Source organism: Haliotis rufescens, unplaced genomic scaffold (genome assembly GCF_023055435.1).
Source record: "Haliotis rufescens isolate VD_foot unplaced genomic scaffold, xgHalRufe1.0.p SCAF_1, whole genome shotgun sequence".
NCBI classification, from domain to species: domain Eukaryota; kingdom Metazoa; phylum Mollusca; class Gastropoda; order Lepetellida; family Haliotidae; genus Haliotis; species Haliotis rufescens.
In genome coordinates, this window is record NW_025963779.1 from 73,045,419 (window position 1) to 73,061,196 (window position 15,778).

The 15,778-nt window shown below is 43.1% G+C and overlaps 1 protein-coding gene across 2 annotated transcripts; it reads left to right on the top strand.

The window, feature by feature from the left end:
* Positions 1–1,713: 1,713 nt before the first annotated feature.
* On the top strand, positions 1,714–14,832 carry LOC124139745 (protocadherin Fat 2-like). 2 transcript variants are annotated; one of them, XM_046507056.2, is made up of 13 exons: positions 1,714–1,953; positions 2,640–2,829; positions 4,041–4,205; positions 6,333–6,479; positions 7,614–7,739; positions 7,966–8,136; positions 9,078–9,271; positions 9,972–10,659; positions 11,008–11,182; positions 11,722–11,742; positions 12,033–12,095; positions 12,497–12,552; positions 13,291–14,832. In XM_046507056.2, coding segments are annotated over exons 1-13 (2,055 nt in total). In that variant the 5' UTR covers positions 1,714–1,896; the 3' UTR covers positions 13,293–14,832. The 2 variants fall into 2 exon arrangements, with proteins under 2 accessions (XP_046363012.2, XP_046363011.2); XM_046507055.2 differs by having other exon boundaries at positions 1,715–1,953; positions 12,497–12,543.
* Positions 14,833–15,778: the final 946 nt, after the last annotated feature.

Genomic DNA, 15,778 nt, shown 5'->3' on the forward strand with positions numbered 1-15,778 from the left:
CAGCCAAGCTAGTCCTGCCTCCCTGTCGATGTGGAAACCTATGTGATCATATTCACAATAAAGCAATTTTGTGTCGATATATTCCGTACGGGAACCCTTTATTATCACAGCTTGTGCAACATTCGTCAACTACGTTAACGTCCCAGGCCGTCAACAGGGTATGAGTCAAAACCTTGGCCTGCAAAATGAAATCTATTAGCCCACATGTACACACAAAGAGAGGGATGACCTATGACAAGTGATCTCAATCGGATTCATTGTATATCTCCATTCAGATTTACATTTGTATTCGAACGGTATTCTGTTCTCCCGGGGTAAGGTGAACAAGCACAAAGGTGTCGCTAGGTAGGGTGGCTTGATCGGTAACGCTTCTGAATGACACACCATTTTATACGTCAACGTCATTAACGTTGAGCTAAGTCATCTACGCTGATCTTTACTGGGATTGGGGTTGAGTGAGTGAGTGAGTGTAGGTTTAACGCCGCTTTGGGCAGACAGGTTTTAGCTAAGTTTAGATGTGGCACCGCTCCTGTTCAAATTTAACGGACGGTATATTAACATGCTGTTAGAGGAATTGACATGTTTGCAGTGTCTTAATGTTGTTGAAGATGAATACCTTGTGTTTTTAAATTGTCCAGTGCATAATGCTGAGCGGCGAAGTCTTTTAAACAAGTGCGACGAGTTAATGTCAAATTTTATCAACCTGTGTGATGTGCAGAAAACAGTTTATATTTTGTCAGATAATATTTTATATCCGTTTGTACCCAAATCTGCAATGACATTATTTTTGTAAAGATAAAGAGTTTTATACAGCTGCTAGTTTTCATCTCCGTATGTTGAGACCCATGTGTTTATTATATTTTGTAACATTGTTGTTATGTTTAGGGGTAAGACTGTGATAACAAATCTGTGTGTCTGTCTGTCTGTATTACATCATAGCGTGTGAGCTTATGTGAGGATATTGACGCAGGTCACAGACGTCTACACTCGAACCCGCGTCCGGCGGTTTCATGCATGAATTTATAGTTATTTATAAGAATAAAACAAGAATTGTTGTCTATAAAATATAAATATAAAACATTCATGAAAGGAGGAAATAAAGCATTTATAAGGTAAATAAGTTTGGAACTAATGTTTCTTTATGCGTTCTAACCCTGCTGGGAATCAAACCCGAGGCTTATACTAGCGAGTACTCTAACCATTGCGCTATCTCTGAATGGTAGAAGAATGTCTAAGCCTGGTATTATGTGTGTTTGCTATCGACCATACCTCAGCTGGAAATTAATAAATGTTTACGACGGTGTGCGGTTAAGCACTGTGTCTGAGATCACCGAGACCCCGGTGTCAGCCTCACCATGACTACACCTCGGCATGTCAACATTGTGTGAAATATTTAAATGCGGGGAGATTAATATCTACGTCACAACCTTTAAATGTGTGATAGAAGTCTGAATAAAGAAGAGGTATCATAAATAATGTGTTATTGGATGGGAGGGGATTATCAAAAGAAAAGTACATTTAGAACGGACAATGAGAAAGGGTAAACCGCGTTAGAACTATTCATTATGTTGTTGACGGTCACGACTGACTAAACGTCAATACATGCCTGACAGCGTCATTGAATATAATAACGTTTGACTTTTATGTCCTGATCAGAAACCTGTATACCGCCACTGTTGTAATTGCAAATGTGATCGATGTCAGGCAAAATACAGCCTCGTCATACATAATTTAAGACCCACGTTTACGTTGGCCCGCCAGGCAGTCCAAGGGACACAACTCTCGCCTTTTGTTGTATTTTCGGAATGATATGACCACACTCTCAGGACAAGCTGTTGTTTAAGCCAAAGGTATTTGTGGTCAATAATTGTAGTGGTTAGGGAGGACGTAGCAACAATGAAAAAGCTGTTGGCGTTGACGGTGTTCCTGGAGCTGGTTGCGATTATTTCAGCGGTAAGTACTCCGAAAACTCACTCTCTGTAATGGTATACAATAACACAAACAGCAGTAATGGCCGATCGTTAGATGATTTATAACGTGATATGTTAGATTTGCGTGTGTTTCTTTGGGACTGGTAAATTATTATGGTGTTGGGGGGGGGGGGGGGGGGATTAGTTAGATTGGTCTTGGTGCCGAATCTTATTAGGCCGTCCCACCCTGCCCCCATTTTCTCATGTTCCCACCCCACCCCCAAATACACGTTACATGTTTTCGATTACCCCTCCCTTCCCTACCCCCAATACTTGTAGCTCTGTTTCACACACACCCTCACTATTATAAATGACCAGTCCCCAGATAATGTTCATATTTTTGTAATGTTTGTATTTGAAAACATAGGGGGCACGGGTTGCCCAGTCGTCCGAGGCGCCGCAATTCGCTATACAGAGTTGCGTCCCTTGGGCATGCCAGAAATCTGAGATTGCTGGATTCGGATCCTGGATCGCCCAGATTATATTATATTGTTGTCAGCACCATATCCGTGCTCGTGGGTTGCACCAAAATAGTCTTAGACCTGCATCACATCGGGCTCTCCTCCAACATGGACACGCCGTTATGTAACTGGAATACTGATAAAAGCGGCGTTAAAAGCCGACTAACTCACTCACTCACTCAATTTTATTTTTGCTTTGTGGTTGTAGGCTGTAACGATAGGCGATAAGCCAATCGTCGTGAACGTCGAAGAAGGATTCACACTGAGAAAGATACTCCATCCATTTCAATGCGTCAGTGACATTCCAGCATCTGCGGTGTCCGTGACGGTGCTGTCCATCACCCCCACCTCGCCCTGCGGAAGCTGCTTCGACATCATCAGGGAAACAAAGGCTGACCGTAAGTCTGTTTGGGTTTGTTTTTTGTAACGCCGCAGTAATCAATATGTCGCGATGACCTGTAAATAATCCCATCTGGACACAGAATCCAGTGATTGACATGAGCATCGATCTGTCATTGGGATACGATGTCATGCATGAACCAAGTCAGCGAGTCTGTCCACCCGATCCCGTCAGTCGCCTCTTCCGACAAGCATAGGTTCCTGAAGACCAATTCTAACCCAGATCTTTACGGGGCGATTAATATTATAGGCGACGACCTAGGCAGTCGGTTGACCATCCGATCTATGCAGTCGACTGCTACGACAAGTATACTTGCCGGGGGCCGTATGGACACATTACTTCTAGTGGCACGTGTCGCAGGTCACACGTTAAGCAACGTTGGTTGCGGAGTGTAGTTGGATGGGTGACCGTGTCCGACAGCTTGAGTCCTGAGAGTTTCTAGGGCTTCGGTCTTGCCTCACACCGAAGCACGTGTAGTGCCGTGTCTCCATAGGTAAGAGACTTTGATCGAAATAGGTCTCTGTTCACCCAGCAGTAAATAGCTACCCTGTAGGATGAGATGGTAACGATTAACCTTCTAGAGCCTCACAGAACGTTTCGGAGAATGTTAAGACTCTCCAACACTGCAGCCTTCTGCATTACCCAGATTGTCAGAAGGGCTGTATTCCTGGTAGCAAACCCGGGTACTCTCTCAATGTCAGTCAACAGATTGGGAGGTACCAAACCGAAGGCACCGAGAACAATGGGGAGTCGGACAACATGGTACTTGGGAGGCAAGCGTGACATTTCGAAAGCGATGTCCGCATATTTGCCATGTCTTTCCTAAATCATGTCAATCACATTAGCGTCAAGATTCCAAAGAATTTTGTATTTATCATTTTCCATGACGCCCTCTACATATTCCGAGTCGTATCATGGTTGGACCTCTTTGTCAAAACCACAAGCATGGCGAAGACGGTAATAAAATGACCGAGCTACACCACCATGTCGCTTAAGATTCTGTGTTTGTGCCAAAGCTAGGCATCCACTGACAATGTGTTGGACAGTCTCATTAAATTCATTGCATAATCTACATTTTCATGCAAAATCACACATTGACGGTATTATTATTATTATTATCCTTATAATTATTAAAATAAAAATTGCAACAAAGAGGATTTGGGTGATCTAGAGGTCTAGCGCACATGATTGTTCTCTTTGTACTTACAGAGTTCACACTGTTTTACCTGCCAAGTCAAGGTCTGGTGGACTTTGATGGTACCGCGATGTACACGCTGACGGCTATCTGCAGAGATGAATCAGGAGCGAATGACACGGCGGATGTAGAAATAAGAGTGGTCACCAACCATCCACCTGTCTTCAACACTCCGATAGGTGATAGTGCTTATATTGTTCCTTTCACAATACATGTATTTGGGAAATGTCTATGAACATTCTTGTTACTATTGTTCTATTCCTGCCATTGTACAAACTACCAGTCCGATAAACCGGAATTCCGATATTCCGGGCACGGTTGTCCCAGCCTTCTGAAGCGCCTCATTTCGCTAGGTGGAATGGCGTCCCTCATGCGAGCCAGAAACGTATGATCGTGAGTTCAAATCCCAGATTTAGGTTTACCAGCGTCATAACGTTCTCTTGGGCTTCTCCATAGTGTTAGCGATCCGTGAAGATCCGGGGTAGAATAGGTCTTCAGCAACCCATGCTTGCCGTAAAAGGCGACTATGCTTGTCGTAAAAGGAGACTAAGGGGATCGGGTGGTCGGGCTCGCTGACTTGGTTGATGCATGTCATCGATCTCAATTGCGTGGATCGACCCCTATGATGTTAATCACTGGATTGTCTGGTCCAGACTCGATTATTTACAGTGTCAGCGTCTCTGGTGTGTGATACTTCTCGTACTTTTCTCCCACACGAATCTGACACGCCGTGATGTAAATACTGTTCAAATTGGCGCTAAATCAAACTCACTCACTTCAGATTGCAACAAGGGAGATAATCTTTCTTTATTCGACAGGGCGTTTTCGCCATTTCCTGGGTTCCAGTTGTCGGAGATGAAGGCAAATTTGAATATGGCCTCGTGTGATTGGATGAATGATAAGTTAACGTATTGTACAGTGCTATCGATGGAGCATTACAAACGTCGCCACTCGCCCCTTTCCGTAACCTGCAAAAAGATTCGTCCCCCTATCGATGAATGTTATATGCGTAAATACGACAAACCAATCAGCATGTGCGTATGACTTGAGGTGCTGCGGTCAAAGAATCCCTCAGGAATATTTTTTTGATTTTGCACATGTCTTGCATCTAGCAATATGCCCAATATAAAGTTAAATATGTTCAATCATACTGTATAAATACCGTAAGTCCCTAAATAGCATCTTTGAACATATATGACATGGGGGAACTATACGTGAATCATTACGCAACGAATTGACAATTCTTTTAACTATGCCGTTTGCGCTTAGACGGAACCCAGTCGCAAAAATGGCCACGAGAGGGGCACGAATCCGTATACGGCTTGTCCCGGAATAACACGAGTTCGTCACGAATGGGAACAGTAGGGCAATACAATGATGTCAGCTATTATGGTTTGTCACTAGTATGCTGTCATCGGGCCATGGACAATTGCTAAGCGTCAATCGATTAATCTATGCACCCTTTGAGTCAAGCTCCTTCCCAGCGCGTGACACCTTCGTTACACTCTCGGTAACATCGCTGCCACCAGTGTGGGCGCGGCCATTACAAGAATCTTGAAATTTGCCCTCTAACCCCAAATGTAGTAACGTTTATTCTTTTGTTTATGTCTTTGGGAATGCCATCATATTTCATTTTGAAAAGGTTTACGACTGACCATGTTTTCCAGATGAATTTACTTTGTTGTTTTAATAATCAGATCGGTTCGAGATTGCAGCCTAACGGAAAATCAACCAACTTCTCCCTTATATTCTTACTATATCAATTAAAGATGATAGTTTTAATGAAATAGAAATTCAAATTGACAAACAAAGAAAGTAATTTATCAGCGTTAAGTGTATTCGGCGTAACGACAGTCGTCACTTGTTGAAAACATAACGGTCATTCGGTTGCGAGTTCAACTCCAAGCATGGTTGGGGTCACATATCACAGTGGGGAGTTTTGACTGGTGGCAGCGATAGTATAGAGAGCTCCGCGAACGGACTATCGCTGTGAGGAGCTTGCCTTTGAGTATAGTAATACGGACGTGTGGAGTGATGACCAGATGTCTTGGTCTGTAGCTGGGGGAGAGAGTGAGTAAATACACTGTTGTAGGGAGCAGGCAGCAATATTAGAGCCTTATCATTACGGCTTGGATGTAATTGATTCTGGATTGGGCAAACTAGTGGTTGATAGTATGAGCATGCGACCGGGCCACGGTGACACCCAAGCAGTCAGGTCCCACATTGGGACCATCCTATCCTATTTGTTGCTATTCTTGGTGGTACTGCCTACATGGCTCGGGATGTCAATGGTGGTATTGTTTCAGATGATGGCTGTGGCATATCGGGAGTCTTCACCCAAGCTGGAACTATCATACGTACTGTGGGCGTCACTGATAACGATTCTGACGACCTCAACTTCACCATGACGGTCATTCCTACTACATCGACGGGAGACTTCTACATCGATAATGGTGACCACAGCTTTATGCCTTCGTTAAATAATGCCAAAATGTTACGCTGCCGCAACAGTAACTCGTTGCCAGAATAGGTTACTGTATGCTCACGAACGGAATTTACACTTTACTGTTAAAATGTCGATATGCCGGCAGTACTTAAGGACTTGCATTGCCTACGAGTAGGTGAATGTCATTTTACACCGCATTCAGACATGTTGAAGCTATACACGTCTGACTGTAAATGATTCAGCAGGTTGCAGACACAGCAGGGTGTTATTACATTCATGGGAAACGACCCACGTTGTTGGGGAACATGGTACCACAATCCACATTTTGTTTGGCTCTTTCTTCAAGCGTTGGGTGAAAGGGGTGTATTTTGATCCTGGAATTCCTACGGCTGCCCTAACGGCTCGACTTACAGTGCCGTACAGATGCTTAGTATGTGTGTTTTATGTCTCAGAATATGTGTTTTGTGTCTCAGGATAGATGTTTTGTGTCTCGGTTTAAATGTTTTGTATCTCAGTATAGTTGTTTTTTGACTCAGTATAGATGTTTTGTGTCTCAGAATAGTTGTTGTTGTCTCAGGATAAATGTTTGGTGTCTCGGTGTAGGTGATTTGTCTCTCAGTGTAGATGTTTTGTGTCTTAGTTTAGATGTTTTTTTGTCTCAATCTGGATGTTTGTGTCTCTCTATAGATGTTTTGTGTCTCAGTATAGATGTTTTGTGTCTCTCTGTAGATGTTCTGTGTCTCTCTTTAGATGTCTTGTGTCTCAGTATAGATGTTTTGTGTCTCAGTATAGTTGTTTTTGTCTCAGGATAAATGTTTTGTGTCTCGGTGTAGGTGATTTGTCTCTCAGTATAGATGTTTTGTGTCTTAGTTTAGATGTTTTGTGTCTCAATCTGGATGTTTGTGTCTCTCTGTAGATGTTTTGTGTCGCAGTATAGATGTTTTGTGTCTCAGTGTAGATGTTTTGTGTCTTAATATAGATGTTTTGTGTCTCAGTATATATGTTTTTTGTCTCAGTATAGATGTTTTGTGTCTCAGTGTAGATGTTTTGTGTCTCAGTGTATATGTTTTGTGTCTCAGTATAGATGTTTTGTGTCCCAATATAGATGTTTGTGTCTCAGTATAGATGTTTTGTGTCTCAGGTGGCAACATCCGGAACAGGTTTCCAACGGATATGCTGTGTCTCTCAACCATTGCCTTCCAGGTGTATGTGACTGACTTCAAATCCAACCGTGTCGGACCCGCTGTTGTGACCTGCTCAATCAGTAGTAAGTGTGCAACACACATGTAACATATCACGTAAACATGTTCATGTACATAGGAACAAAAACCCGGTACATATGTATTGGGTATTATAAGTGTATTAAATAAGCGAAATCAATGTTGATTTATTACTAAATAAATATAAGTAACATGGAAATCATAATTCGTACTTGTGTATATTTTCAATCATTCAATTATTTTGAAACATTTAATGGTAACAATCTATTGCAGACCCCTACCTCGCGCCAACGGTGTCTAATTTGAACCGCGAGATAAGCCTTCCTGAAGACACGTCCTTTCCGTCGACGCTCATCACAATGTTGGCAACGCCAACCATCCCCATCGTCAGATACGACTTCTCCACCATCCCATCGGCCGCACGGTGGCTCTTCAGCATTGAGAGTAAGTACATGAGGGTGGCCAAGTCTCCAAAGGCGCCCCAGTTCGTTGTATTGAGTTTCGCCCCGATCATGTTTTTAGGTTTGTCAGCACCATACCCGTGCTCTTGGGTTTCATTAATGTGGTAAACGTCTGATACCAACATAACTCCGGACTTTCCTCTCACACTAAGCTTACACGCCGTGATAAACGGAATACTGTTCAAATCAGAGTTAAAAGCCAACTCACTCATTTTGTGCACGCGAACATATAGCTGGAATATTGCTGAGGGCGGCGTTAAACAACAATCACTTCACCAATCCATCACTAAATCAATCATTTTGTGCACAGTAAAACTCCGTTAGTCATGAAAGCTTATCTTTGGGACGACTATAGTTCTGATACATACTAAAGGATAGAACTCGGTACTCGAGGTTAAATAAGATGGATTTCCGGTGTTTCGGAGGTCACATGCTTTCTGTATCTTAGACCAGTTGTAAGCATTAATAACTTAATCAGGACAGTTAGCATATAACCTAAAGGTTTCAAAGTTTGCATCTATAGTTATAATCAGTTGATGATTATCGTCTTCGTGTATCTGAATAGCTAAAAGGGACGTGAGGTATCCTGACTGTGACTCGTTGCCTGCATCTCCAAACAATGACCTGAAGCTATCACTGACTCGTTGCCTATACCTCCAGACAATGACCTGAAGCTATCACTGACTCGTTGCCTATACCTCCAGACAATGACCTGAAGCTATCACTGACTAGTTGCCTATACCTCCAGACAATGACCTGAAGCTATCACTGACTCGTTGCCTATACCCCCAGACAATGACCTGAAGCTATCACTGACTAGTTGCCTATACCCCCAGACAATGACCTGAAGCTATCACTGACGCATTGCCTATACCTCCAGACAATGACCTGAAGCTATCACTGATTCGTTGCCTATACCTCCAGACAATGACCTGATGCTAGTAAATGAGCCGAGCTACGAAGACGCCAACTTCCAGAACATCAACATCTCCGTCTTCCCGTACAACGAGTACTGTAGGTCAGTTGATGGACACTTCCTCTTCATCAGGGTCACTGACGTCAACGACATCCCCAAACTTCGGCCTGATCTAGTGTACACGGCGGTGAACGAGGGCACGGTATGTTCCCCTCTCCTACCATGGCATAACAAAAACGTATGTAAGGGCATGAGTCCAATTCAAGATGCAAACGGATGTAAGTGTAACCGCTGACTCATCTGTAACGTGAGCCAGTTTAAATACACAAAACAAAAACATACGAGTGTCACCCTGTAGCTAATCTTGTATAAATTCGTATTATTATTCATTTTGAGTTCGAATCAAAAATATCCTGAACGACATTAGATGTATTTTCTTTGCAATGAGACCTGTCTTATAATTTTACTCTGCTCTTACGAAGCCTTGGTCAGACCTTGTTCTTGCCCTGTTCTGAGCCGCATAAATGTCGACTTCAGTCCTGCTGTATCTATACTCTGATCCCACTCAAGATCAACTCTAACACGGCTTTGGTCTTGCTCTGCCTATTCTCTAGTCTGCTCTCTCTCTATACTTTGATCTCGCTCCATCCATGCTCTGATCATGCAACAAGACTTCTCTTACTATGCTCTGACATTGCTCATGTCCTATTCTTGCCCCATCCTGAACCTACTCAAGGTTTACTGTGAGTATGTTTAAGGTACCATTCAAGCATCGGGGCAATTATTTTGAAATAATCATGACACTATTGCATTTTGTTTCAAACATAAATGTTTAGCATTGAGGTATGCAAATGTTACTAATGTCGAAACTCATCGACTTATTTTCACAACCACGTTCTCAGATAAACGTCCCGTTCAGTACTCTCCTGATCGATGACGACTTTGGCGACACCCACACCTACGAGATAATTGCGGGTAACGACAGAAAACTATTCGACATCAACCAGCAGACGCGAAATATCATATCCGTAGGGACATATGACGTAGACCAGGGGGTGGACCCCCAGAACGTCACACTAGTTATCCGAGTGACAGATCGTGCGGGGGCCACTGCTAACGCAACAGTGAGGATGATCATAGAGGACATCAACGACAACTCCCCTGTCATCACCCAGACAACCCACACCTTCTCCGCCACTGGCTGTTCCATAATCAACTCAAATCTAGGCACGATCACAGCCACAGACCAAGACTCTGCTAAAAATGGCAACAATATCGTCCGATTCCTCGGGTCGTGTAATGGCCCTCTGTGTGTGAGCTCTGATGGCACTATCTACGCGTCTGGTTTGATAGCAGCCAGCCAGAGCTACAGCCTGACTGTACATGCCACCGACCTTGGAACAGTGCCAGGCCCCCGACAGAGTGTTATTCCTGCCACAGTCACCCTCACCACTTCGGCCTGCCCCACCACAGTCGCCCCCGTCGTCGTCAACGGCAGCAGCGGTAGTTCTAATAGCTCCAGCAACTCCTCAAGCTCAAGCTCCAGCTCCAGTTCCAGCTCATCATCTTCGTCATCCTCTTCTTCTTCAGGTACTATTTCACGAATGTCACGGTACCTCTGCTGTATTGAAACAGAGGATGGAAACCTTACTTGTTGTAATTCTATACAGGGATTATAAAATCTGTCAAGTATAGCACGACAACAAGAACATATTGTGCAATCTGACCTTGCAACTGTTCTCCACAAAACCAATTATGTTTATTTATCTACCTATGTTAAAAGTGTTGCAGTATTAAATTATTGTCGATTACGTCATATCTGAATATATTTAATGACATAATAAACACAAGGATTTTGTATTTTGTTTCTATTTTGCTATCTGTCACTATCACCGAACACTATCGCTAAGTTGTTACACTGGTAAACCTTTCTTGCAGTAACGTCCTCTACAAACGGCACTCTTGACGCGGGGGTGATTGCCGCCATTGTGATAGGCTGTCTTCTTCTTCCCCTTCTGTTCATCGCTGGCTACTTCCTGTTCAAGTCTTGCTGCCCGTCGGCCTTCACCTCTTGCTGCGGCCCTAGCACAAGCGCCGCTACCAAACCGCATGTGTGAGTAATGACGTTTACGTTAGTTATCTGTGCACCTCAAGGTCACTACACACTCCTGGTGACTGCATGGCCCATCCGCTAAGGCGCTTCAATACGTTTCCCTCGGGCGTACCAGATCCTATGACCGTTGGTTCGAATGCTGATAATGTTGTTTGGTTTGTCTGTACTCTTACCGTGTTCGTTTGTTCACCAAAGTGGGGAATGTCTAAGTCACGCATTACTTCGACGTGCTTGGACGTGCTTGCCGTAAGAGGCGACTATGCTTGTCGTAAGAGGCGACTGACGGGATCGGGTGGTTAGACTCGCTGACCTGGTTGATGCATGTCATCGTATCCCAACAGCGTGGATCGATGCTCATGATGTCAATTACTGGACTGTCTGGTCCAGACTCGATTATTTACAGACCGCCGTCATATAGCTTGAATATTGCTGCAGTGTTAAATTACAAACAAACGAAATAATGTACGCGCCTTCTGCTTTATGTCGTGTGATAACTAGATAAATATGTTAAATGTTACTTTACAATTTTTCTTTTCCAGAACTAAGCCACCAGAGAAAAAGTGAGTACTGACAGGCAAAGATAGTCATTGATACACAGATTATCAATCACCCCGAGTTAGATGACGTTTGAACCGAGCTGAACAGATTTATATTTGTGTCGTGCGTTTTAGTACATGTGCCCCTTATGGTTTAACTGAAATACAGTTATCTCTCTCTTGCAATACTCCTGCTATGCTGCAGGTGCTCTCTCTCGAGATTGAAATGTTAACTCGTCTAGAAATGCAAAGTAAAGTAAAATTAATTATCAGCCATGCACCTTTACGCTTACAGTTAACAATGTATTCTTCAGCTACTGGAGCCCGCCATCACCAAATCGTAAAACAAGGCAGATAACTCCAGAAAAACCAAGAACGTGAGTGAGACATTGGCCGCGATCATGAGAAACTAAATAGAAACAGTAAATTAAGAATATATAATAGGTGTTTTAAAGGAAATGTATCATTCATAGTGTCGACCAATTTTAGTAAAAATTACAATACCTTTATAGTATTCTACGAAATAACGTTTAAGTCTAGCGAGGTATAGTCGTGATGATATCACTTTGATTTTATGATATTAAATAACGCAGGTAGGGTCTAGTTATATGGGCTAAAACGTATACTATAAAAACACAAGTAAATGATGAACGTGCATTGTCGTCTATGCGGTCAGTAGCGTCTAGCTGTGTAGAGCAACTGTAAATATTACCCTATCCAAACAGATTGAGTCCTGCGGTGTGGTTTCATGTTCAGTGTGTGATTAAATCTGTTCCAGGCCAGAAAAACCTCAACAGAACCAGCAGTTTGACTACTGGGGCGGCCGTAAGTACTGTAAGTCCATTAGTAAACCGCCTCTGTGGTCTAGTGGATCTAGTATCTTCGGAGAGCGAAAAGTCGGTGGTTTGATCCCCTGGCCGCGTCATACCAAAATGCGTTAAAGAGATGGTACCTGTTAGTTCCCTGCTTCACGCTCGGCATTGAGGGATAAAACAAGGACTTGTCCACTTGGAGTCATTTTTTTTTTATCTGAGTCGAGTATCCATGTTAAACTGCAGTTATATATATCTCAGTGCAAAACTGACATAAGTCGATACAAGACCAGTGCAAGCAGCTACACACATGTGTATTCATGTCGCATTTTAAATGCAATGATCTTGAACGGGAGGTAAACCCCATTTCACCTCACCTCACCTCACCTCACCTCACCTCACCTCACCTCACCTCACCTCACTGGACGTTGATCCAATACCAATTACAGGATATATTCCTGCCTGTTACCTCGGGAGTCATTTTATGCCACTTCCCCAAGAAGCAGTTTTGGTATATATGGATCAGCAATGAGTTTTTAAGCACAGCATTTAAGATTGCCTTCGAGACTGAAGAGTTACTTCCCTTCAGCTAACAATGACATGTGGCAATATCGATTCGTTCTCATCTACTGACAAAGTCGATTAATCTGTTGTAATGTTGTTTTCGCACCAGACAGCTCGGGTAATGCTTTAATATTAATGCCACAATATATTAGTATTACCAAAAGAACAATTTAACTTGCTAATGTTTATCTTCTAGGAAACACCATTGGGTCCGCACCGAAGCCCGCCGCAGACATTGGCGGTCAGTCGACGTACATGTGATTACCCACAGCCAGCATGGGAAGTTGTAGTTTGCTACACCATACGTTACCGCCGCGGACGTCGACAGTAGCATGTGAACACTTCATCTACGATTTTATTTGTACTACGAAAATGTTATCATCACACTATCTTTGTCTCATAATGTCGACATTTTAACTTTACTGCGGGCAAAAGATAGTAGTCACCCATATTTGATGGTGGTAAATAGGAAACAAACAAGGAATAGTTATTCGGTGGTGATGTATTTTATACGGGTATTGGAGTTGTGTTTTGGACCTTAAGTTTGCATGCAGTGTTTCGCAACTGTTTTCAGACTAGTAACGTTTTGATAGCGTTTCAGTTTGTAAATTTGGGTGAACTCCAATGTTCAAGTGTATACTCTCTGTTGCCCAGCAGTGTATTAATAAGTGATAACTTGATTGAAACGCTCTCTTTATTGTTCAATTGGAAACCGTATAATGTGACAGTGTGATCAAAACACTCCAATTGAACAGACTCTGAGACTCTATTTGACTTGGAACTAAGTGATCATGCAGTCGACACACTCTATTTATACGCCAAATTTGACTATATGCGATCTCTTGCATTAAGGGCGTGGAACAAGGAATGACTGTCATGTAGTAACCTTTCATGCACGCCTTACTGAGAATATATATGGAGAAATGTCCCTATCCAAATTGCATTCGTCTGTATGTGTCCACGTTAACAGGATCCGGACAAATGGTGAGTGAGTGAGGTTCATTTTACGCCGCTTTTTGCAATATTCCAGCAATATCACGGCTTCACACATTGTACCCATGTCGGGAATCGAACCCGGGTCTTCGGCGTGACGAGCGAACGCTTTAACCGCCAGGCTACCCGACCGCCACCCGGACAAATGGGGTTTCACTGCAAATGATAGATCCGAGATCGATGCACACGCCTGTGGACAAAGCAAAACACGATGTACATGTGACCAATACATGTAAAGCATATGAATTCTTGGAAATTCTTGGAAATATGTATTTATATTTGTCGCCAGTTTGCTATTTTTCCGGATTCTCACCATGAGGTGAAAGGTCGTCGTTATTGTCAATATGTGACGCATGTGTCCTTCAAATCACTATGTCGTGACACTGAAGATCATCCATGTCCACTAGCGACCAATATAATACCCCAGGCAGCACTAGAATTACAGTATCATAGTGGACAGAGCACTGATGACAATATTATTCCCATACGTTGATTCCGTGTACTGTGTGGATGCTAGCACTAGAGCCAGCACCACTCTCATGTAAATAAAGCCTGAAGTATTACCCATCTTTGCGAACACTGTGATAATATATCCGTGCCCCTCGTGATTGTCTGGTGTATGATACCTTCCGATACTGCCCGGGTACTCTGAAATATGGGCTAAGGGTGGCTTTTCATGTAAATATATTCGTCTGACAAGACCATGATGCTGCGCATATGCAATAAATATTTAGTGTCTTCTGTTTTTTGGTGTCTTGTTATTTGTTAATCAGTTACTTCCTGTTCCGCTGCTCGCTGGGTGCTTTGTTCTCCAAGATTTGAAATACACGTCAACCATTGCTGGTGGCGCGATCCCCATTGTCTAGTTTGTGTTACCATTATAAATGAACAGCTTTGAAATATTCCTACTTTTAGTGATATGCCTATGTGTGAAATAGTGACAGTCACATTAGGCGCATGGCCATCTACTGAGATCCAGTGCTTAATGTATAAGAACCGCACGTAAAATACAGGAACTTGGCACCATGTGAACATGTATATTTTGTATGAGGGAGTATAAATCAACAGGCTTCAGATTAATATATTAAATCATGATCAGTTTAACGGATCTGTGTGATGTAGTATGGCATCAGCTGATAGCCGGGAATGGTAAAAATCCCCGAGATGTGCATGGTCTGCAAACACCTGGACACTTGCTAAGGCTATCCTATAACTGTTGGATGACTAGAATCTAAATCCGTCGTATCGTGTAAGTGGCATTACGAGTTGTATTAGTTCACCACTGACAAGCTATCGCCTTACTACTGATTGGAGTTTGCTGATCAAATGTGTCGATAACTTCATACTCTCTCATACTCCTACTCTCGTAACATTATTGGGGGCACGGGTGGACCAGTCGTCGCGATTCGCTGTGCAGAGTTGCGTCCCTTTGGCACGCCAGAAACCTATGATTGTGGGTTCGAATCCCGGTTTGCCCCAATTATGTTTCTAGGTTTTTCAGCACCATACCAGTGCTCGTGGGTTTCACCGAAGTGGTAAACGTCTGAAACCTGCATCACTTCGGGCTTTCCTCCCACATTCAGCTGACACGCCGCGATATGACTTCAAGTTGAATACTGTTAAAAGCGGCGTTAAACCCAACTCACTCACTCGTAACATTATTGAGGTCTGAAGGAATCAGAGGTCAGAGG